Genomic DNA, 25,953 nt, shown 5'->3' with positions numbered 1-25,953 from the left:
AATGAAATAATTGACCCATCACACTAGGCGAGACCAAAACATTGTGATCATTCAAGATATTGTTGGTACAATATATGGTACAAAAAAAGTTGGCTTCAATGGGACTGTTGGGGTATTAGAATGTTGGATTGTATTGGGAGAGTTGGGGTTCTGGGACTTGGGCTGTAATGAGAGAACTGGGGTACTAGATGGATGGGCTTCGATGGGAGAGTTAGAGTTCTGGAGGAATGGGCTTTTCACTCTGCACTGCAACGAAGAACAGGAATACTGAATGAGCAACCAGTGGAATTGTTTTTTTTTTTTGTTTTTTTTTGCTTGTTTATTTCTTTCTTTGTTCCATCAAGTTGTATACAAATGGCCTCCCGGATCTTTATGATGCCATTATTCATGATTTGGTCAAGCTTGGGTTTACTACAAAATATGTATTTTTGAAAAAAATAAATATTAAAATTTGTGCATCCTAATCGGAAGGTTGTGGGTTCAAGTTTCAAACCAGAGATTTAAGCGTGCAATGCCGGTAGGCGTTGCTGTGGAGTATGGAGAGAATGCTGCAGTGTTGGAGGTGCCGTCTTTCGGATGCAACATTAAACCAAGTATTCCCTCTCAGTCAATGTAAATGATCTGGAAACTATTTGCAGAAGAGTAGGGGAGTTTTCCCCAGTGTCCTAGCTAGCCTTTCAGCTTACGTCACTAAAACTGATTGTCTGATCCAGGAATTCCCAAACCTTGCGTCAGGAGATGAGATTTTGGGGTCGCAAGCGCCGAGGCAGCTATGGCTGTTGTGGAGCTCAGAATGATTTCTAACAATTGAAAGACCCCTTTAAATGCATGTGTTTTTCTTTGTTGGTGGGCAAGGCATAATGGACTGCTCACTGAAGGCCAATTACCACCGTGTTCATGTTTTTTGGATGCTCAGCTCCTATTCCATCTGCCCACCCAAGTCAAGAACTAAAGCGCCCCGCCCCCCACCACTGCTCCGCTACTCAACAGCTGAAGCCTCCCCCACCGCTCATTCCCCCTTCCCCCTTCTGTTCAACAACTCCCGTACCCCCAATATTATCACTCTGGGACCATAAAAAGTCCGAGGCATTAAAATGGGGTCAAACTGGGAAAAAGCGTGGAAAGCATTGATCTGATCATTTATCTCATTTCTGGTCATGGGAGCTTCTTTTGCTGCCATGTTTCCTACATTACAACAGTGACTACAATCCAAAAGTATTCTGTAAGACACTTTGGAATGTCCTAAATTCAAGACAGGCATGTTTTCTTTCTTCATTAATTCAGTTGTACTCCCTGTTATTTACAGGTTCATCAAGAAGCAGGGGTTAGATCGACTCTTCCATGAATGTGACAACCACATGTGGCGCCTCGGAGACCGGCAGATCCCAGAAGGCATTGTGGTGGATGGCGGTTCTGACTGGTTCGCCCTGACTCACAAGTTTGTTGATTATGTGGTGTACACACAGGATGAGCTAGTCACTCAGCTAAAACAGTTCTACTGGTACACACTGCTTCCAGCTGAGGTGAGAGCTGGCAATAGCAGAGATCAATGCTTTTCAAATGTGCTCTATTCTGTGCCCATCAACATCGGGGTGGTTAGTGCTTGGAAATGGGACACTTCCAATTTCAGGCACCCAGCATAAGCATCAAACATTTCCAGGGCAGGTACCGGTACTGCCTGAGTTAGATTCAGAGTAAAGCTCCCTCCACACTTTCCCATCAAACACTTTGAGGATGGACAGAAAGATCAGGGTGGGAGCGAGATGGAGAATTAAAATGACAAGCGACAGGAATCTCAGACTGAGCAGAGCCAGTTTCTCTTATCTTTAATTACAGTTAAAGCCCTTTTCCTTTCAAAAATGCTTCATTGATCATGAAGCTCTTTGGGATCTTGCTGAGGACATGAAAGATGCTATATAAATGCATGTGCTTTCTGATATGTACATAGCTCTCTACCAGGTGGTCAGCATGTATCTGAAATAGACAAACAATAGACTAGACTAAGAATTTAGTAACCTGTTCTGCCACCATAGGAACTGGTGTTCCATAATTGTATCTTCTTCTAAAGTTGCTGGCAGTTGGGGTACAGTTGATGATGGACACCCTTTCATACTTCACCTAGGTTTCTATTCTTCATATGTGTGAACTTGGATGGTGAGAGTGGGCATGCTATTGAACTGTGGAGGGCACCACAGTGAAGTCTGACTCTATATTCAGCAGACATCTGCAAATACATACTGTTCAGCAGGGTTGTCCTGGACAGTAATCAGGGACAGGAACCCAGGCTGTTAGTAAATTTCCCCCTCTGTAACCCGGGGAATACTGAGGTCAATTGTTGTGCCATAGTCCAAATCCAGTTGAGATCAGCCTAGACTTGGGATTGAACCTGTGACTTTCTGGCATCTCTTTGCTGCTGGGCACCTTGGTTTTATGATGTTCCTGTGCCTTAGCTCAGACTGGTGTAATCTGATAAACCTCTACCTAGTGCATTTATCTACAGTTAAGAGTTTTATTGCACAAGCATATCAGGACTGAATAGATGCAATTAGTCATCTTTCACTAAAGTGACACATGAGCAGGCAATTGACAAACCAACACAGAGAAGTAGGGAAAGCGTGCTAACCGAGTGGTATTGACATCACATGTAGGACAGTCTTAGGAGAGGTACTTTTTTCCCTGAAGTGCACCAAAAGAGCAAATATATTTAATTTCTAACTTAAAAGGAAAAGGTTCATTAGGTTGGGCATGTTATTTCTGGGAAAGAAAGAAGAGATTTTAAGGCGATGTGATTCAAGCCTTCAAGGTTTGAAAAAATTGACTGAAGTTGTATGTGATATTGAAGGTTCGAAAGCTCATGGGCGATAGCTCAAAATGAGATAGTTGGGAGTAAGAAGGGAACTCATGGATCTTTTTCACTCAAAGGGTGTTAGCTTGTTGGAGCCATATTATTGCCCTAATTGAAGACCATCGTAAAACTCCCCGAAGCCCAGCCATCTATTACAGTAGCATTCGTGCAAACTCCATCTTTCTATAACTCCTCCAATGTCCTAACATTCCTGTGAATCCTAACTCTCTAGTATCTTAACACCCCAATTTAAGCCCATCTTTCCAGAATCCTAACACTCCTATTAACACACACACCTGCAGTTGAAGCATTCTTTATTTTCTGTCCCTGAACTACTTTCTTTCTAGACTCTAGAACTTCCATTTCTAAATTTTCTTGGTAGCTTGTTTTTAAACTAGCTCCTTCTTTGTGCACATTTATATGTTTTATAGCATGACCAGAACTGAACATATTCTCCAAGGAAGAATCTCCGTAAAGCCATCTATTTCACCATTCTGCTTTCATCCCCTGGCCTCTCCCCGTGCCTGTCTTTTTCCTTCTCTCTCAATCTCCGGCCTGGATTTTCACCATGATGGAGAGACTCTTTGTTGTGGCAAAAATCGTGGAAATCGCCGAGAATGTTAGGTCCATCCCCCAAACCAGGCATTAGCCTGGAATCGGTTCTGGAGTCAGTTTGGGGTTCGCACAAGCATGATTTGCGGAGGCAGCTGGCCATTTAAATCACCAGTGCCTCCGCTGGTGTGGGATTTTGGAAGAACAGGAGTATGGAATCTGGAGTGTGCAGATTAGAACAGGTAAGAGGAGATCTGAACTTGGTAAATGTGTTCGAATAACCAGGGGACTCCTTTGGAGAAGTAAGGTACCCTTTGCATAGTGTCTTAGGACACCTTTGGGAGAGGCTCCCTTTGGGATATTCAAAATAAGCATGATTGTGCACTTTTTATGCACAAAATCATTGGAACTGTCAAGCTGTCAAAGAGCTGTCCAGCTATAAAGAAACTTATAGTTGGCATATGGGGAGTTTTGGGGCCAATGGAGGGTGGGTCGAGGGGCACTAAGTTGGCATATGGGGAGTGGGTAGTGGGGCAATGGAGGGTGGGCCGAGGGGCACGAAGTTGGCATAAGGGGGGTGGGTAGTGGGGCAATGGAGGGTGGGCCGAGGGGCACTAAGTTGGCATATGGGGGTGGGTAGTGGGGCACTAAGTTTGCGTAGACGGTATGGGGCAAAGGAGGTGGGTGGGGCAGGCATGGGTTGGTATGGATGGGGCATAGGGAGTGTGTGGAGGGGTGAGGGCTGACCCACTTTTTTTTATTATTATTTTTATTATTAGTATTTTTTATTTATTTAAATAGTGCCGGAGCACAGAGGCCAGCCTGCAGATTCCTTCTGGGGTCACCCGCCCTGACTCCTGTTTCAGCCTGCTGTCCCCCATCCCTGACCGATAAACCAGGCTGCAGGTGGCCATTTTTAAAGGTCAGGTTCATCGAGCCAGGAAATCACCCGACTGGGCAAACCCACCACAGGGAGTCTCAATCTCTCTCTCTCTCTCTCTATCTCTCTCTCTCTCTCTCAGTCACTCCCCCTCTCCGCTTTGGTAGTCAGCAGTACATGGCTGCATTTTACAGACTGCAACCGCTATTAAGGACTGCCCCTAAGAACTGCTGGTCAGTCAGAGAGTCAGCAGCACCATTGGGAGCAGTGCCCATTGCTTTGGTTGAACCTAGAGGAGGGTGTTTGGGTAGACAGGCACCTTCACAACCAGGTAAGTGGGGTTTGAGAGCGCTGGGCCAATCAGCCGAGCCAAGATGAGGGGGATGAAGGGGTTGTTGTTGAAGATGGATAGCACCATTGCTGCTGGGGGGCCCTCTGTGGACCAAAGAGTACCTGCAAAGAAGGGCACCCCTTCCCTCGAATTCACTGGGAGGCTGTAATGTATAACTGGGCGGTGTCCCCATGCGGTGGAAGGTGCCCCACCTCCCTCCCTCTCTAATTTGCACACTGTCCCTCTCTCTCTCTCCTGTGCCCTGAGTCTCTCTTTTGCATCCTGTCTCTCCCTCAAATCCTGTTTATCTTGCTCCCTGTCTCATTCTCTTTCACTCTTCCCTCTCTTGCATCCTGTCTCTCTCAATCCCTATCTTTCTGCATCCCTCTCTGTCTCTCTCTCTCTCTTCACCCTGGTGTCTCTCCTTTTCTCACTCTCCATCTCTCTTTTTCTCGCTCTCCTTGTCTTTTTCTCTCTCACCCCTGTCTCTCCCCCACTCTGTTTCTCTCTCTCCCTCTCTCTCTCTTTCTTACTCCTGGTCTTCCCTCAGTTCCTGTCTCCCTGGCCAGAATTTTACACTGCACTCTCCACCTAGGCAGGCTGGGAGGAGTGTAAAGTTTAATGTCATGACAAAGACACTGTGCCCTTCGCCGACCTGCCTCTGCTAGGATTATCCTGAGTAAAATTCCAGTCCCTGTCTCTTTCTCCCTGCCTCTCTCTCTCTTTCTCTCTCACTCTCTCTCTCTAGCATTGTCCCCATCCTTCTGTCACTCTTGCTCTGTCTCCCTCTTTCTCTCTCTGTCTCTCTCCGAGATTCTCTGTCCTTGTGTCTCTCATTCTCCCTCTCTGCCTCTCTTCTGCCCACCTCTCTCCCTCCCCTGCTTCCCTTCCTCAGCCTGCCTCCCTCCCTCTCCCTGCTGCCTGTGCTGTCTTGATCTCTCTCCTGGTCTTTCTTTCTCCCACTCTCTGTCTCTGTCTCTCTCTCTCATTCTCCACCTCTCCACAGTCTCCTCTTTCTCCCTCCCGGTCTCTCTCTCTTTCCCTCCCAGTCTCTCTTTCCTGGTCACTCTGTCTCTCTTTGTTCCTCTCTCTGTCTCTCCCTCTCTACCCGTCTCTAAACTAAGTAATGGGGGGTGGTTAGTTCAGGTTAGGATAAAGGACAAGGCAATCATATAAGGTAGCAATATAGGTAATGATAACCAGACTTTAGGACCATTTAGGACTGAGATGAGGAGAAATTCCTTCACCCAGAGAGTGGTGAGCCTGTGGAATTCATTACCACAGAAAGTAGTTGAGACCAAAACATTGTATGTTTTCAAGAAGGAGTTAGATATAGCTGTTGGGGTGAAAGGGATCAAAGGGTATTGGGAGAAAGCTATTGAGTTGGATGATCAGCTATGATCATAATGAATGGCGGAGCAGGCTCGAAGGGCTGAATGACCTACTCCTGTATTGAGAGGTTCCTGACATGATAAGTATTAAGATCCTGAACTTGCATAGCTGTTTTGGTTATCAAGGCACAAAAGGAGGCCTGAGTTTCCAGCTGTTGTAATAAAGCGAATCCTAAGTATAGACATGTGCCATTGAGAATGCTGTAGTAAACTTTGTACTGAGGCACTTTCAATTGCTTTCACAGACTTCCTGCCTTCAAATATTTTAACTGTAGAGCTTAATATAAAATGGAGTTCAGTGCAAATATACTTTTGTACAAAATGGATTATTTTACTAACTCTTTATCTCGGTCACTAACAGTAATTAAAGGCTATCAGTGCCTGGGTGTCACTAGGCTCATAATGAAGTGCGGTGGGAGTGAGCACCTGCTTCCTTCTCTCATTCTCATTTTATATTTTTATCTCCCTTTTAACCGCTAGTAGATTAATACTTTGGGCTTATCCACATTGTTCAAGGACTGGAACCCTCAACTCTTTATACAGCCTGTAACAGGGGAGCCTCAGGGCAATTTCCTGAGCTTGGAGCTCACTGTTCATGTTTTGTCAGTGACTTTTTGTTATCTCCTCCCTTCTACAGTCCTTCTTCCACACAGTGCTGGAGAACAGCCACATGTGTGAGACACTGGTGGACAACAATTTGCGGGTCACCAACTGGAACCGAAAACTTGGCTGCAAGTGCCAGTACAAGCACATTGTGGATTGGTGTGGCTGCTCGCCAAATGACTTCAAGCCACAAGACTTCATAAGACTTCAGGTAAAGAGAGACTCTTCTGTCTGTCCAAACATCCACACTTTTCATAGGGAAGAACTAGTTTCAGTGGAAGCATTGGGTTGAACACAGCACAGCATATTACGTGCTCAGAAATGTAGTGGTTCTGTAACTTGTCCAGTAATCCAGAGAACATGAGTTCAAATCTCAGTTTGAGCATTCGAATTCAGTGTAATGATTCTGGAAATATAAAACTGATATCAGTTAATTTTTTAAATTCATTCGTGGGTTGTGGACATCGCTGGCAAGGCCAGCATTTGTTGCTCACTCCTAATTGCCCTTGAGAGATGGTACTTTAACTGCTGTAACCCATCTGGTATAGGTTCTCACACAGTGTTGTTAGAGTTCCATGATTTTGATTTAGTGATAACATTTTTCTAAGTCAGGACGAGGTGAGACTTGGAGGGAAACTTGCAAGTGGTGGTGTTTCTATTCTCCTGCTGACTGACCTTCCAGATAGTAGAGGTCACAGGTTTGGGAAGTACTGTGGAAGAACCATGGTGAACTGACCATGAAACGGTTGGAAACTGGTACAAAATGCAGCTGGTTCACAAGTGTTCTACAGGAAAGGAAACCTGCCATATTTACCTGTTCTGTTTCCAGTCCCACCCTAATGTGGTTGACTTTTAACTGTTAGTAACATAAGCCAGAATTGTAAGCCCCCCATTCTCCCCAGGGGGCAGTTTGACAGGGAGGGAGGGCATGAAATTGGACACTCAATCATCAAATGGCTGGACTGGGTACTAGATCTTCCAGGAAACAATGTGTTCAGGAAAAATAGAGAAGGAAAGAAAAGAGGAGAGTTGTCAGCATTGTTTCAGGAGAACATTGCAGTGCTGGAGAGAGAGGATGTCCTCTTTATTTGGTCAGAATTTATTGTGTAAGAGCTAAGTAACAACAGAAGTAGCATTACATTAGTGGTTGTATTCTATCGGCCACCAACCAGTGGGAAAGATATAGAGGAACAAATTTGCAAGGAAATTACAGAGAGGTGCAAAAATTATAGAGTAGTCATAATGAGGGACTTTAATTATCCTAATATAGATAGGGACTATATTGGTAGTGTGGCAAACTGGATAAAAGGTTGGCTTTGTAACAGGAAACAAAGGGTAATGGTTGATGGATGCCCTTGCGAATGGAAAGTTGTCTCAAGTGGTGTTCCACAGGGCTCGGTGTTGGGATCCTTGCTGTTTGTGTTATATATTAACGATTTGAACGTGAACGTGGGGGCCACGATTGGGAAATTTGCAGATGACACAAAGATTGGCTGAGAGGATAGCCATAATCTCCAAAACGATATAGATGGGTTGGTGGAGTGGGCAGTAAAGTGGCAGATGGATTTTAACATAGAGAAGTGTGAGGTCATACATTTAGGGAGGTCAAACAGTTACAGGGATTACAAAATAAATGGGAATATACTAAGAGGGGTAGATGAAGTGAGAGACCTTGCTGTACAAATACACAGATCCCTGAAGGCAGCAGTTCAAGTAGACAAGGTTGTAATATGGAATGCTCTCCTTCATTGGCAGAGGTATAGAATATAAAAGTAAGGATATAATGTTGGAATTGTATAAAGCACTGGTGAGGCCATAACTGGAGTATTGAGTGCAGTTCTGGTCACTACATTACAGGAAGGATGTAATGGCTCTAGAGAGAGTGCAGAGGAGGCTTACAAGAATGTTGCCAGGGTTAGAAAAGTGAAGCTACGAGGAGAGATTGGATAGGTTGGGGTTATTTTCCTTAGAACAAAGAAGGCTGAGAGGTGACTTGATTGCGGTGTACAAAATTATGAGGGGAATAGATAGAGTGGACAGAATAAAATTGTTCCCTTGATGGAGAATTCTAGAACCAGGGGACATAGATTCAAGATAAGTGGCAGAAGGGGGTGGGACATGAGGAAGAACTTTTTTAAGCAGAGCTTAGTGGGTGTCTGGAATTCGCTGTCCAAATTAGTGGTAGAGGCAGAAACTTTAAACTCTTTTAAAAAGTACCTGGATCTGCACCTAAAGTGCTGTAAGCTGCAGGGCTATGGGCCGGGTGCAGGAAGGTGGGATTAGAAAGGGCACCTGGATGTCCTCGGGCTGGCATGGACAAGATAGGACGAATGGCCTCCTTCTGTGCTGTAACTTTTCTATGGTTCTATGGTATAAAGGGCAGAGAGAGACACACGTTTCTAGAATGTGTTCAGGAGAATTTTCTGCAGCAGTATGTCTCCAGTCCAACAAGGAAGGAGGCATTGCTTTATTTGGTTCTGGGGAATGGATGGGTCAAATGTCAATAGGGGAACATTTAGGGAACAGTGATCATAGTATTATAAGAGTTAGGTAAACTATGGAAAAGGACAAAGAGCAATCCAGAACAGGAATAATTAATTGGGGGAGGGCCAACTTCAATGGGTTGATAACGGATCTGGCCCAGGTAAACTGGAAACAAAGGTTGGCAGGCAAAAATGTAACAGAACAATGGACTGCCTTTAAAGAGCAGAAAGTTCAGGTACAGTCAAGGTACATTCCCATGAGGGAGAAAGGTAGGTCATGTTAATTCGATCCCAAGCCAATTGGTGAAGCATGAAACCAGGCACTAGCAGTTTTCTTGATAATAGGTTTATTTGCAGAACGTAGCATTACATATGTCTTGTTTCCTACCTACTAGCCCCGTGTCCCAGCAGTCTCTCTTTATAAATGCTCTAGGTACTTCATTAAACATCGCCTTTACCTGTGTGCCTTAGCAATATAATTAACATACGTTTAATAGATTCCCCTTTCTTTCTTTAAATAGAAACTTCATAACAAACTCAAATAATTACAAAACAAAGAGAAAAAGATGATTTTCCATATTTCGTTTAACCCAAGACATCCCCCTTCTAGGGCACCCAACAGTTTCTTCAAGCAAGCATTCCTTTTGTAAAGCAGTTTGATAACTGGTGACGTGTCAAACCATTTTATCTTACAGATCTCTTTTTTCTCTAACATCTTATACTAGCAAGGCCAACCGCTTATCTTTCCTCAATCACAGTCTTTGTCAAATGTGCATTATCCCATTGAGAACAGTTAGCCACATAGCATTCAGTGGGCAAACTTTTTCTCACAATGCCCTTGTATAGGATTTTCTTCAAAATGTTTGATAAATAAAATCCCATATCTATCACTTCTACAAGAGCCAGTGTTTCTCCAGTTAGGGTATTTTTAACCATCGTTTTTATTTTCTTGGCTTCTCAGATCAATCTAATTTTACCCACCAAGAATATTATAAACCCAGCTTTACTCGAATACCCATCCAGAAGATTGGCATGGAAAAGAACACTAAAAAAAGGACAAATTTCATGTCCCTTGGGCCATCCAAGGCTGGAAACTTGCATACGCATTTCTCCCTATTTAATTTCTTTAATGTTTTATTTGCCCTAAAAACTTCCTCAATTGTAGCATGTTTCATCATTGTACTAAATTCCAATATGTCATAACTGGCATCGAGCCTTGTTTGAGTACATAGGCAATTTAACTGTCCTATCAAGCTTCTTAACTGCTCTGTTCTTTCTTTCGATGAAAAATCGTCCTTCTGTAGCGACCTGGCCCAATTTATCGGAGTATGTGTAATATTTTCTGGATATGATTGTTGATTCAAGGTTACTATGCCTATAGGATTTAGGAGCAGGATCAGGCCATGCAGCCCTTTTAGCCTACACCACCATTCAATAGGATCATGACTGATCTGATTATGGTTTCAACTCCACTTTGTTGTCTGCCTATTATAACCCTTGAGTCCCGATCTATTCTGATTAATGTCTAGGCCTGTATATTTAAAGATCCCCAAAGCCTGACTTCTAATCTTAAATTCTTTTTTGATCTTACCTGTAACAAATTGTTCAAATTCTGCAGAACCCTCCCCATAGAAAACCATCGACATGCACCGTAAAGATGTCTGAGAGTTTCTCTGTGATTTTTTTTCCGCTTTACTCTTTCATGGGATGTGGACATCACCAACAAGATCAGCATTTGACGGCCATCCCTAATTGCCCTTGAGTGTATTACTAGGTCATTTCAGAAGGCAGTTAAGGGTCAACTACATTGCTGTTGTCACATGTAGGCCAGATCAGGTAAGGATTGCAAATTTCTTTCCCTAAAGGGCATTAGTGAACCAGATGGGTTTTTGTGACAATTAACAATGGTTTTGTGGCCACCATTACTGAAACTAGCTTCATAATTCCAGATTTATTAATTGAATGTAAATTCCACCAGCTGCTGTGTTAGGATTTGAGCCCATGTACCCAGAGCATTCGTCTGGGCCTCTGGATTATTTGTCCAGTTACATTACCACTGTGCCACCATCTCCCCTATGATACCAGTAGAACGTTGCTGGATCTGCTTTCTGTTGAGTACAGCCTACTTTCAGCAAGACAGACCTAATCGATAAATACCATGCCCTTGACACAATCTATAAATGCATTTGTTTAATTTCTACAGATTGCTTTCTATTTCACTCACTTCTTTAGGCGGTTTATAAAACATTTTTCTTTGAAGCTTTTCACCCTGTAACAATACAGCTTTTACATCAATCAGCTCACTAATATGTGGCTAACAGAGCTAAGGAAATTCTCAAGATTACTTTTCCTGCCATGGGGAAATCCACTTTCATATCCTGATCTCCAAGTCTCTCTTCAAAAGTGACCCCGAAGCCACTAGTCTCACTTTAGCTTTATATGTCACATCTGGGAGTACATTATCCATACATATCCATCTGTGTGTTAAGACTGACTGTCTCCTTATCTAGCACTTCAGAGTAGACACCAAATTCTTTCCAACTATCCAACTCTTTTTGTTTGGGCTCTCTTATTAAATTATTTTCTAATTTTTTTGCAGGCACCAAAACTTGCTGATCATAAGGGCTTCTAATTCTGGTAGCGTTCCTGGATTGTTCTATAGTCTTGTTCTACCACTTAGCGTAGTCAATCTATGGCCTTTACTTGCTCTATTTCTTTCTAAATGACTGCTACAGGATCTCTCCCTTCATGATCATGTTTCCAGTACACAATCATTTCCTTGTGCTAGTCACTCCCAGATCCACAATGGGGACACCAACTGCGTTTTCTTGCTTTCCACTGTTTCACCTCTATTTGCCAATTCATGGACCTTACCTCTTGTCCATTATCTTGGACATTTAGCCAATGTTTGAATTTGCCGGTGGCTTTCCCTGCTCTCCCTACAATAGTCGAAATGCTCCATTCACTGGACCCTTCTGGTACATATGTTACCCTGGTGCAGACTTTAGGCAGTTGTCCTTTGCGTACAATAACCTTGTTCTGTGCATCGGTGTCATTTGGTGTATTGTCACCCAGCCCTTATCTATCATATTCTGTTCCTCATAACCGTCAAACCTATGAGCATGTGAGGTACAGGGTGCCTCATCACCTTCTGTTAATTATTCAAATTCTGAAAGTTTATAATTAGTCCCGATTAACCAAGGTGAATGGATCTTAATAGGTTGACTGCTATGTTGTAAAATCACTGCCTTTATAGTATACTAGATCCCTGGGATTAAAACTTATCTCCTTCTCTGAGACTTCTGTCTTAATAAATGCCCTCCTCCCTGGATGTAGGACATTCAAGTGTGCAGAGAAAGTGAAACTAATTGTAGCCCTTTCTAGGACTGAGGGATAATCACACAGCACAGAAGGTATTTTGGAAGTCCTCTCATAGACCAGCTAATACAGACTATCGCTCCTCCCCAAATTTTTGAAGTGAATTCTTTGCATGGACTGACCACATCAGAGCAGATGTTAGCCTGCAATTTGATTAGTCGGCTAAGATCTTATGCAGCATCTCATTGATCACCACATGATTTCTTTCACAGGGTCCATTACTGAAAGGTCTTTCAGTTGTGGTGTTCATAACTACAGTATTCCTATTTTCACATGTCTCTAAACTTGTCATTGGCAAATTCTCCCCCATTGTCAGTTAGGAATTTAGCCAGTGCTCCCAGTCCAGTCCCTATCCATTTTTCCACTAATTTATCTACAATCCCTTTTCTGTCTTTACCATGTATTACTGTAGAAAGGATGAATCAATTTGCCATGTCTGTAAAATGCAAGGTGAAAATATTTCTGTCCTTGTTCCACGTCGTTAAATCCATAGCTACTACTTCATTAACATCTTTTGCTAATGGGAAACTTACAATAGGCTATGGCAGTGTCTTCTGATACTTTTTGCATATATCATATTTTTCACTAATCTCTTCAGTTAGGTTTTTGTACTCATCATCAACCACCCCTGCATCCTTTAGTAGAATTTTTAATCTGTGACAAGCAGGACGAGCATATTGTCTATATAACTTTAAGACAATTTGCTTTTTTTCTCTCAATCCCTAATCATTTGATACAATTAACACTTATTTAACACTCTGATTAGAGATGCTAGGTTTTGTTAAAGGGATGCAATAATGTCCTGATTTGGTCAATTGCAAATCTACTGATTTTCCAAAGTCAATTGCTTTATCATGTTCCATGTCCAGTTTCACTTATGCCTTTTGCATGGAAGGCTTGCTCAGCAGCAAGGGTATCTACTGGATACAACATCTGTACCAATAAAGTGGCCTACTCCAGCTACTTTGCGTGGAATCATCACTCCTTTTAGTGACCTCAATATATTGTCACTCCCGAACCTGAAACAAGTAGAACTTTCATATTCCTTGACCTTACTTCGATCCTTACTGTGTGAATCTGAATAACATTTTGACCAATCTGTTTCCCATACTGTCAATGTGCAATCACTGTCCAACACAATGCTATGAAATGAATCTGGGACCAGTACACTCATTACCCAGACTGAAGCTTCTTGTGACCAGTACAATTCCCCCAGATTGATCAGTGTCATCAACTTCCAAACATTCCGATTCATGTGTCGCATCGTTTTGTTCATTTTAGATAATTTACCGCACAATAATATTTTGAGTCACATCCGAAACACCTATTAACAGTTCCCTGGGCAGTCCTGGGGTTCGTTTGTCTATTATTATTACTGCAGTGCTGTCAGCTACCACATCTGCCAAAAATGTCTTCGTCCTCATTTCTTTTGTCTATAACTCTTCTGTTATACCGATGCCTGCATCAGGATAATCATAAACATCTGAACGATCCCGTAAGGCCGCAATCGTTAAGTCCTCCATCTCCTGTGACACTGCTGAATGTCCAATTTGTGCCATGAAGGCTGCTGGAAATAACCGCTTTCCCAGGAAATTTTTTTAAAGCCTCAGACATCTGATCCAAAAACGTGTTTCTTTCTGAGAATGTAACTCCTTTTAAGACACTTCAGCACATTCCAACAATTTGAAAGTGAGGACTGAACAAGGAACTTTCAATTTGAATTTTGATATAGTCTGTTAAATTCTATGATACATTCCTCTATGGAATAAGCGTCCATCTTTCTAGACCTATCAAAGTCTGACCAGGCCTTATTGGCATTTATTAGATCATCTTATAAATTTTGCTCATGAAACTTAATAGAATATCCAAACCTTAATCAGTGCCCAACTAACGGGCACCCAGTTCACAAAAAAATTTGCTGCTGATTTTGCTTTTGTCAAGAAGTGATAATGCCAAACTGTGACACGGGTCCACATATCCACTCAATTTTTCAACTGGTCATAATGTTTGGATTTGGAGAACAGCAGTGGGAAATCATACTTTGACACTTTATACCAGCCTTCAGCCATTTTTTTCACAGAAGTAATTCAGATTGCAATCTTCTCTGTGAAAAAATGTTCTTAGTTTCCAATATTCACCTTTAAGCAACCATTCTCTGCTATCATGTTAATTCACTCCCAAGCCAGTATGAAACTATACACAAATAGTCATTTGGTAGTCCAGAACTTGAGTATTGCTGAAAAAAGAAACATGCTGTCAAAGTTTGTCATCTTGCACTCATCAGGACAGATGTAAGAATGCCAAATTTCAAACGAACCAACAATTTGCACCACAAGAGAAAAGGGTGCCACCTGGTTCACAAGTTGACTGGTCAAGGTGTTGCCATAGAGAATGCACTAGGGAACTAGCATCCCCCATGTTTTTCTTTAATTCAAAATAGGCTCTGTGCCTTCTGGCTGCAGAGGATAGGTCTCTGCAAATGAGATATGTAGCTCCTAGCAACCGTAAATGAGCCATATTGCAAGCCCGGTTGTTAGTGTAATCTTAGCATTCATGGGATTGTTCAGCAGATGCTATCTAATTGCGGAATCGCATCCAATGGAATTAACACGATAGAGAGGATTGACCTAAGTTCAGGAAACCAGGATGTAGGGTGCGGCTTGGGTAGAGACGATAAAGGCAAAAAGTCACTTGTGGGAGTGGTGTACAGGCCCTTTAACAGTACCCACACAGTAGGACGGAGTCGAAAGGAAGAAATACTGGGAGCTTGTCAGAGCAATATGGTGATAATCATGGGGGATTTTAATCTACATATAGACTGGAAAGATCAGTTGGGCAAAGGTAGCCTAGATGAGTTCATAGAATGTTTTTGGGATAATTTCTTAGAACAGCACATTCTGGAACCAACCAGAGAGCAGGCTATACTAGACCTGGTATTGTGCAACGAGATAAGATTAATTCATGACCTCATAGAAGGCACCTTGAGGTAGCAGCGACCATAATATGATTGAATTTTACATTCAGTTTGAGGGAGAGAAGAGTGGGTCCAAAACTAGTATGTACAACTTAAATAAGGACAATTATCAAGGCATGAAAGCAGAGCTAGCTGAAGTGAACTGGCAAATTAGGTTAAGGAATAGGTCAATAGAGATGCAGTGGCAGACATTTAAAGGGATATTTCAGAATACACAGAATAGATACATTCCAATGAAAAAGAAAAATTCCAAGGGGAGGACGCACCATCCATGGTTAACTAAAAAAGCTAAAGATGGTATCAACTTAAAGAATAGGCATATAATTGCACAAGGATGGGTGGCAGGTCAGAAGATTGGACAGAATATAAAAACACAGCAAAGGATGACTAAAAGATTAATAAGGAGGGGAAAATTAGAGTACGAGAGAAAGCTAGATAGAAATATAAAAACATATAGCAAGAGTTTCTATAGATATGTAAAAAAGAAAAGAGTTAACAAAGTGATCATTTGTCCCGTAGAAAGCAAGACTGGAAAATTAATAATAGAAAATAAGGAGATGGCAGATGAATTAAATAGGTATTTTGCATCAGTATTCACTTTAGAAGATACAAGTAACAGCCCAGAAATAGCTATAAATCAGGAAATGAAAGGGACGAAGGGACTCAAGAAAATTACAATCTTCAGGGAAGTGGTACTGAGCAATTTGTTGAAGCTGATGCCAGACAAGTCCCCGGTCCTGATGGACTTCATCCTAGGGTCTTAAAAGAAGCGGCTAGCGAGATAGTTGATGCATTGGTTTTAATGTTCCAAAATTCCCTAGATTCGGGGAAGGGTCTATTAGATCGGAAAATAATATGGAAAATAATAATGGAATATAACATCTTTATTCAAAAAGGGAGGGAGACAGAAAGAAGGAATGTACAGGCCAGTTAACTTAATATCTGTCATAAGGAAAGTGTTAGAAACTGTTATTAAAGACATTATGGCAATGCACTTATAAAAATTCAAGGTAATCAGACAGAGTCATGGTTTTATGAAAGGGAAATCATGTTTGACCAATTTATTGGAGTTCTTTGAAGAAGTAACGTGCTGTGGATAAGGGGGAACCGGTGGATGTACTGCACTTAGATTTCCAGAAGGCATTCGATAAGGTGCCACATCAAAGGTTATTGTGGAAAATAAAAGCTCATGGTGTAGGGGGTAACATGTTGGCATGGACATAAGATTAGCTAGCTAACAGAAAACAGAGTAGGCATAAATGGACCATTTTTTGGTTAGAAAGATGTAATGAGTGGTGTGCCACAGGGATCAGTGCTGGGGCCTCAATTTTTTACAATTTATATTATTAACTTGGATGAAGGAACCAAAGGTATGGTTGCTATGTTTGTTGATGACACAAAGATAGGTAAGAAAGTAAGTTGTGAAGAGGACATAAGGAGGCCACGAAGGGATAGAGATAGGGTAAGTGAGTGGGCAAAAATCTGCCAAATGGAGTATAATGTGGGAAAAGTGAAATTGTCCATTTTGGCAGGAAGAATAAAAAGAAGCGTATAAATGGTGAGAAGTTGTAGAGCTCTGAGATGCAGAAGGATCTGGTTGTCCTTGCACGTGAATTGCAAAAGGTTAGTATGTAGGTACAGCAAGTAATTAGGAAAGCTAATAGAATATTATCATTTATTGTGAGGGGCATTGAATGCAAAAGTAGGGAGGCTATGCTTCAGTTATACAGGACATTGGTGAGATCACATCTGGAGAACTATATACAGTATTGGTCTCCTTTATTTAAGGAAAGATGTAAATGCATTGGAAGCAGTTCAGAGAAGGTTTACTAGACTAATACCTGGAATGGGCAGGTTGTCTTATGAGGAAAGGCTGGACAGGTTAGGTTTGTATCCACTGGAATTTGGAAGAGTAAAAGGCGACTTGATTGGAACATATAAGATCCTGAGGGGTCTTGACAAGGGTGGATGTGGAAAGGATATTTCCTCTTCTGGGAGAATCTAAAACTAGAGGTCACTTTAAAAATAAGGGATTGCCCATTTAAGACAGATGAGGAGCAATTTTTTCTTTCAGATGGTTGAGAGTCTTTGGGACTCTCTTCTTCGTAAGGTGCTGGAAGAAGAGTCTTTGAAACTTTTTAAGGCAGGGCTAGCTAGATTCTTGATAAGCAAGAGAGTGAAAGGTTTTTGGGGGTAGTTGGGAATGTGGAGTTGAGGTTAAAATCAGATCAGCCATGACCCTGTTGAATGTCGTGGCAGACTCGAAGGGCTGAGTGGTCTACTCCTGCTCCTACTTCATATGTTTGTATGTTTATAACCTTAGACATAGTTTTGCAAGCATGGCCTGATTGAGTACGATCAGTACTCTGCCTATTGCGAGCAGTTGAAGGGACACGCTGTTTGATAAAATCCACCAGTCATTGGCCTACCTACCTTGCATCGCACCAGCAGTGAAATCCATATGCCACCTTACCCATTTGTGTGGTAGGCAGAAGGTCGTCTTAATTTGACAGCAGCATCCTGTTCATGGAAAATACCACTCATCATTGAGCCTGCTCCACTATTCATTACGACCATGGCTGATCTTGGGCTTCAACTCCATTTTCCTGCCCGTTCCCCTATCTGTTAATCCCCTGACAGACTAAAAGTCTGTGTATTCCAACCTTAAACATGTTCAACGATGGAACATCTACATCCCTCTAGGGTGGAGTATTCCAAATATTCACTACCTTTTGAGTGATGAAATTTCTCCTAATCTCAGTCCTAAATGATCGGCCGTGTTTTAGATTCTCCGACCAATCTCTCAGCATCCACCCTATCAAGCCCCTTCAACATTTTGTAGGTTTCAATGACATTGCCTCTCATTCTTCTAAACTCTAGAGAATATAAGTCCAATTTACTTAGCCACTCATCATAGGACAATCCCCTCATCCCCGGGATCAATTTGGTAAATCCCTGCTGTACTGCCTCCAATGCAGGTATATTCTTTCTTAAATGTGGAAACCACAACTACACACAGTATTCCAGATGCGGTCCCACCAAATCCCTGCACAACTGTAGTAAGACTTTCTTTATTCCTGTACTCCAAACCCCTTGCAATAAAGGTCACCATGCCATTTGCCTTCCTAATTGCTAGCTACACCTGCTAACTTTCTGTGTTCCTTGTACCAGCACACCCAAGTCTCTTTGAACATCAACACTTACAAGTTTCTCGCCTTTTAAAAAATATTCTGCTTTTTTATTCTTATGACCAAAGTGAATAACTTCACATTTCCCTATTTTATACTCTATCTGCCACCTTGTTTCCCACTCATCTAACCTGTCTATATCCCTTTTGCAGCCTCTCTGTGTCCTCCCCACAGCTTGCCTTTCTAAGTAGATTGGTATCATCAGCCAACTTAGATGCATTACTCTCTGTCTCTTCATCAAATTCAATACTATAGATTATAAATATTTGATGCCCCAACACTAATCTTTGGGGCATTCCACTATTCTGTCTGCCAACTAAACTAAGCCCCATTTATGCCCACTCTCTGTTTTCTGTTTGTTAACCAATCCTCATCTTCGCGATGGCAAAGGAATCCTTCACCATGTATGTGGAAAACTTATTCAGAACTGATTGTAGTAACTCACTCAAACATTTGGCCAATTCATCTTGTGCAGAACCAGTTATAGGTAAGATGAGGCATAATGAGGCATCACTTTTGTGTGCCTTGGGCAACCCGTACATACATGGGCATAATGAACCCATGAGGACAAGTCCTATCATATATGCCACAAGGCAGCTTGTTACTCTTACATAAGTCTAACAAACGTTTTTGTAGCTTACTTTTGAGCAGGGTTTGTGTGGTCATGCTTAGCAGCACATCCAATGTATACGAATTTAGACCTGTCATTAAGAATGACATGCATTTTGTTGTTATAGTCACGCTTGTTAAGGATGACTATTTCAGTCCCTTTGCCTGGCTTGCAAATACGTATGTCTGGGTTGGCCTTAAGGCCTTGCAATGCCACCAGACATTTGTGCTGTATGTGAAAATTGGAGAGGTCAAGGAATGTCCCACAATATGCATGCGCTAGATCAAATTCTACAAAATATCTAACGTTAGATGTGATTCCGCGATTGGACAGCATTAACTGAACAATCCCGAGTGTGCTAAGAAGTACACTAACAACCAATTTAAGATTATCTGTTGGACTCATAATGTGACTAACTTACACTTGCTAGAAGCTGCATATATTGATTTGCAAGAACCTGTCCTCTTCAGGCAAAAAGAGCATGTCCAGGCATTGTCCCTTTACTTGAATTAAACAAAAGCATAGGGACAATAGTACATTCTCCATGGCAACACCTCAACCAATCAGAGCCAGCTTGCCAACCAATCTGCACCTTTTTCTCATGCAATATAAATTGTTGCTTCTTTTGAAATTTGACATTTTGCACCTGTCCTAATGAGTGCAAGATGAAAAGCTTCAACAGCATGTATTTTTTTTCAGCAATGCTAATGCTTTTCTTGATAATAGGTTTATTTACAGAATGCAGCATTACATATGCCTGTTTCCTGCCTGCTACTCCATGTCCCAGCAGTCTCTGTCTGTAACTCTTTCGAGTACATTCACAGTTCTTGACTTTTTATTTTCCGGGAGTGGGACATGAACCCACAACCTTCTGACTCAAAGGTGAGGGTGCTATGAACTAAGCCACTGCTGACACCTCAGTCTCTGTCTGTAACTCTTTCGAGTACATTCACAGTTCTTGACTTTTTTTTTCCGGGAGTGGGACACGAACCCACAACCTTCTGACTCAAAGGTGAGGGTGCTATGAACTGAGCCACAGCTGACACCTCAGTCTCTGTCTGTAACTCTTTCGAGTTATCAACAGATCGCATGTAACTCTTTCGAGTACATTCACAGTTCTTGGTTTCCGGGAGTGGGACATGAACCCACAACCTTCTGATTCAAAGGTGAGGGTGCTATGAACTGAGCCACAGCTGACACCTCAGTCTCTGTCTGTAACTCTTTCGAGTTATCAACAGTCACAGATTGTAACTCTTTCGAGTACATTCACAGTTCTTGGTTTTCGGGAGTGGGACATGAACCCACAACCTTCTGATTCAAAGGTGAGGGTGCTATGAACTGAGCCACAGCTGACACCTCAGTCTCTGTCTGTAACTCTTTCGAGTTATCAACAGATCTCATGTAACTCTTCCGAGTACATTCACAGTTCTTGGTTTCCGGGAGTGGGACATGAACCCACAACCTTCTGATTCAAAGGTGAGGGTGCTATGAACTGAGCCACAGCTGACACCTCAGTCTCTGTCTGTAACTCTTTCGAGTTATCAACAGATCGCATGCAACTCTTTCGAGTACATTCACAGTTCTTGGTTTTCCGGGAGTGGGACATGAACCCACAACCTTCTGATTCAAAGGTGAGGGTGCTATGAACTGAGCTACAGCTGACACCTCTTTTTAGAAGATGTAACTCTTTCGAGTTATCAACAGTCACAGATTGTAACTCTTTCGAGTACATTCACAGTTCTTGGTTTCCGGGAGTGGGACATGAACCCACAACCCTCTGAGTCAAAGGCGAGGGTGCTATGGACTGAGCCACAGCTGACACCTCAATGATATGCCACTTGAAACGCTTTCGAGTTATCAACAGTCACAGATTGCAACTCTTTTCGAGTACAATCACAGTTCTTGGTTTCTGGGAGTGGGACATGAACCCACAACCCTCTGATTCAAAGGCAAGGGTGCTATGAACTGAGCCACAGCTGACACCTCAGTCTCTGTCTGTAAGTGCACTAGGTATTTAATTAAACAATGGCCTTCACCTGTGCATCTTAGCAATATAACTAACATGCCATTAACAGGGCAAGCAAAATCAGAGTCCCCTGAATGGTGAAAAATATAGCAAGTAAGGTAAAGTAGAAAAAGCTGCATTTGAAGATGTCTGGTAGATAACACAGTTGAGAACCAGGTTGAATATAGAAGGTTTAGAGGGAAATTGAAAAAAACATACAAGAGAAGCAAAGAGGAAGTGTGAGAAGAGCTGACAGCTCTTCTGATTGGCAGCTAACATAAAATGGAATCCAAAAGTCTTCTATAGACATTTGAATAGTAAATGGTTGATAAAAGAAAGAGGGGGGATAATTAGGGACCTAAAAGGGGAATTACATGAGGAGGAGCAGGGCAGGCTGAGATACAACATGAGTATTTTGCACCTGTCTTTACCAAGGAAGAAGATGCTGCCCAAGTCATAGTGAAAGAGGAGGTATTTGAGATGCTGGATGAACTGAAAATTGATAAAGAGAAAGTGTTGGACAGGATAGCTGTACTTAAAGTTAATAAATTATGAGAACCGGATGAAATAGATTCAAGTATACTGAGGGAAGTAAGGGTGGAAATTCCAGAGGTACCAGCCATAATCTCCGAATCCTCCTTAGATACAGGGATGGTACCAAAGGACTGGAAAATTGAAAATGTTACACCCTTGTTCAAGAAGTGCAACTACAGACAATGGGAAAGCATCTGGAAACAAAAATTTGGGACAAAGGAACAGCCACTTGGAAAATTGTTGATTAATTAGCAAAGCCAGCACTAATTTCTTAAACAAAAACAGAATTACCTGGAAAAACTCAGCAGGTCTGGCAGCATTGGTGGAGAAGAAAAGAGTCGACGTTTCGGGTCCACACGACCCTTCAACAGAACTGAAGTATAGTTAGGAGAGGGGTGAAATATAAGCTGGTTTAAGGTGGGGGGCGGGGGGAGAGAAGTTGAGAGTGGGGTGGTTGTAGGGACAAGCAAGCAGTGATAGGAGCAGATAATCAAAAGATGTCACAGACAAAAGGATCAAAGAGGTGTTGAAGGTGGTGATATTATCTAAGAAAAGTGCTAATTAAGAATGGATGGCAGGACACTCAAGGTACAGCTCTAGTGGGGGTGGGGTGGAAAGATTGACAAGGTATTAGTTGTAGATTTAAAAATAATGGAAATAGGTGGGAAAAGAAAAATCTATATAAATTATTGAAAACAAAAAAAAAGGGAGGGGGAGGAAACTGGGTGGGGATGGGGGGAGGGGGAGTTTAAGATCTAAAGTTGTTGAATTCAATATTCAGCCCGGAAGGCTGTAAAGTGCCTAGTCGGAAGATGAGGTGCTGTTCCTCCAGTTTGCGTTGGGCTTCACTGGAACAATGCAGCAAACCAAGGACAGACATGTGGGCAAGAGAGCAGGGTGGAGTGTTAAAATAGCAAGCGACAGGGAGGTTTGGGTCTTTCTTGCGGACAGACCGCAGGTGTTCTGCAAAGCGGTCGCCCAGTTTACGTTTGGTCTCTCCAATGTAGAGGAGACCGCATTGGGAGCAACGAATGCAGTAGACTAAGTTAGGGGAAATGCAAGTGAAATACTGCTTCACTTGAAAGGAGTGTTTGGGCCCAGGGCACTTTGTGTTTAACTAACTTGCTTGATTAGATAACTGAGGGTTGAAGAGAGTAATATGATTAATGTGGTGCACACAGACTTCCAAATGACATTTGATAAAATGCCACAAAACAGGCTTGTCATCAAAGTTAGAGTCCATGGAGTAAAAAGGACAGTAGCAGCTTGCATACAAAATTGGCTTAGTGACAGGAAACAGTACAGAAATTCCTATTTAATGTCATTGTTACGCTCTCTGAAATCACAACTTTAGAGCCATAAAGTTATACAGCACAGAAATAGGCCCTCTGTCCCATCATGTCCGTGATGGCCATCAAGCACCTATCTATTCTAATCCCATTTTCCAGTACTTGGCCCGTAGCCCTGTATGCTATGGTGTTTCAAGTGCTCATCTAAATACTTCTTAAATGTTGTGAGGGTTCCTGCCTCTACCATTCCCTCAGGCAATATATTCCAGATTCCAACCACCCTCTGGGTAAAAAAATCTTTCCTCAAAACTTCTAAACCTCCTGCCCCTTACCTTAAATCTATAGCCCCTGGTTACTGACATCTCCACTAAGGGGAAAAGTTTCTTCCTATCTACCCTATCTATGCTCCTCATAATTTTGTATACCTCTATCAGGTCCCCCTTCAGCCTTCTCTGTTCCAAGGAAAACAGTCCTAGCCTATCCAGTCTCTCTTCATAGCTGAAACGCTCCAGCCCAGGCAACATCCTGGTGAATCTCCTCTGCACCCTCTCCAGTGCACTCACATTCTTCCGATAGTGTGGCAATCAGAACTGCACACAGTACACCGGCTGTGGCCTAGCTAGCATTTTATACAGCTCCAACATAACCTCCCTGCTCTAGTATTCTATGCCTCGACTAATAAAGTTAAGTATCCCATGTGTCTTCTTAACCACCTTACCTACCTGTGCTGCTGCCTTCAGGGATCTATGGACAGGTACACCAAGGTCCCTCTGACCCTCTGTACTTCCTAGGGTCCTAGTATTCATTGTGTATTCCCTTGCCATGTTAGTCCTCCCAAAATGCATCACCTCGCACTTCTCCAGATAAAATTTCACTTGCCACTGCTCTGCCCATCTTACCAGCCCATCTATATCGTCCTGTAATCTAAGGCTTTCCTCCTCATTATTTATGACACCACCAATTTTTGTGTCATCTGCGAACTTACTGATTATACCTTCTATATTCACATCTAAATCATTAATGTACACTACAAACAGCAAGGGTCCCAGCCCTGATCCCTACGGTACATCGCTTGTCACAGGCTTCCAATCGCAAAACCAACCTTCAACCATCACCCTCTGCCTCCTGCCACTAAGCCAATTTTGGATCCAATTTGCCAAATTGCCCTGGATCCCATGGACGCTTACCTCCTTGACCATTCTCCCATTTGGGACCTTGTCAAAAACCTTATGGAAGTCCATGTAGATTCCATCAACTGCACTACCCTCATCTAACAACTAGTCACCTCCTCGAAAAACTAATCAAATTTGCTAGGCGTGATCTCCCCCAGACAAAGCTATGCTGACTATCCTTGATTAATCCCTGCCTGTACAGGTGGAGATTAATCCTGTCCCTCAGAATTTTTTCCAGTAGTTTCCCTACCACTGATGTTTAATTGAAACAAATTTAAGCGAATCACAGGTTCCCATTGGAATCAATGTTAAAACCAGAGTTAGGTTCTTTTGGACATTTCTTGCCCAGAAAAACCAATGTACAAGTTGAAATACTTTACTGTATATTTACATATGCATGTATATGTGCAGTACTGTGTATTCCTAGCTGAAATAACTTTTAAAATACAATGAGCTGTAACTTGCGTAGGAATGGCAAGTGAGTCAGATTGCCACTCTGCTCAAAAGTAGTTATCCTGGAAATACAGGAGATCTCATCTTGCCCAACCTTCTGATTCAGGCTGGGCGAGATCTGTGCAGTGCAGCTCACTCCTGGGGCCTACCATCGAGGGTTGCTCTGTCACAGGCAAGCAAGCCACATCCCCTTTTTTTAACGGCACAAGCTGCTGTAAACCAGGTAAGTTTAAAGGTCCAGCCACGTTTAAAGGTCTTTGACAAACCAGGGAGAAGGTGCGGGGGAGCTGGTGGTCATGTCGGGTCTAGAGAGGTGGAGGTTGGCAGTTGGGCCTTGAGGGAGGGTGGAGGGTGAGACTTTGGGAGTCAGTCATTATGGAGGTTGGGGGGAGAGGTCGGGAGTCAGGACTGGCTGGGGAAATGGAGGGTGAGGGCGAGAGGAGAGTTGGGCCTGGGAGTCACACCTGGCCAGGGGGAGGGGAATTGGGCCTGACCAGAGAGGGGGTAGTCGGCAGTTGGGCCTAGCCGGGAGGATGGGAGGATGTGGGCCTTGGGGGAGGGAGTTTCCAGCAGCGGGGTATAGTCGGGGCGTGGGGGGAGCCTCGTGGAAGTGTGGTAGGGGTGTCAGGTCTGGCCGGGGAGATAGGGGTGTGAGGGAGAGAGGAGAGCCGGAACTGGCCAAGGATGGGGAGTTGGGCCTGGCTATGGTGTGGGGTGTGTGGTAGGTGAGTCAAGCCTGCCTGGGGAAATGGGTGTGTGAGGGAGAAAGGAGAGTCAGACCTGGGAGTCGGACCTGACCGGGGGAGGGGAGTCAGGCCTGGCTGGGGAGGGGGGAGTCAGCAGTTGGGCCTAGCCAGGCAGTTAGGGGGAGTTGGGCCTTGGAGGAGGTAGTTCCCAGCAGCAGAGTGTAGTTGGGGCATGGGGGGGGAGTCTCATGGGGTGGGGGGAGAGAGTCCCACAGGGGTGGGGAGCCCCATGTGGTGGTGTGGTCAGGGACGTGGCAGGTGTTCCCTGGGGGGTTCAGGAGGTGGCATGAGTCCCGTGAGGGCCGGTGTGGGTATGTACAATAGTTACCCAGAAGCTCGAAGTTGTTATAATTCTTCTAACTGTTGCTGGGCAATTATTGATGTAAGACAGTTGGAAGTTTATGGTTTAAGTCGCATTTTCAGATGGCTCCCAGTGAAGGGAAATTGTTCATCGGAAGTTTGCACTTCCCAGGCATCCGCCTTGCAATCCTTACCTGGGAACCTCCTGGGCAGGGGTTT

At 43.0% G+C, this 25,953-nt stretch overlaps 1 protein-coding gene across 2 annotated transcripts in view; it reads left to right on the top strand.

Moving 5' to 3' along the window:
• The window catches only part of xylt2 (xylosyltransferase II), a 261,068-nt gene that overhangs the window by 141,206 nt on the left and 93,909 nt on the right, over positions 1-25,953 (top strand). For both annotated transcript variants that reach the window (XM_078570870.1, XM_078570869.1), the window contains exons 6-7: positions 1,307-1,523; positions 6,637-6,813. In XM_078570870.1, the coding sequence (XP_078426996.1) occupies positions 1,307-1,523; positions 6,637-6,813 (394 nt within the window). The remainder of the gene's footprint in view (positions 1-1,306; positions 1,524-6,636; positions 6,814-25,953) is intronic.

Source organism: Cetorhinus maximus, chromosome 24 (genome assembly GCF_964194155.1).
Source record: "Cetorhinus maximus chromosome 24, sCetMax3.hap1.1, whole genome shotgun sequence".
NCBI classification, from domain to species: Eukaryota; Metazoa; Chordata; class Chondrichthyes; order Lamniformes; family Cetorhinidae; genus Cetorhinus; species Cetorhinus maximus.
This window is presented reverse-complemented; position numbering and strand designations above follow the sequence as displayed.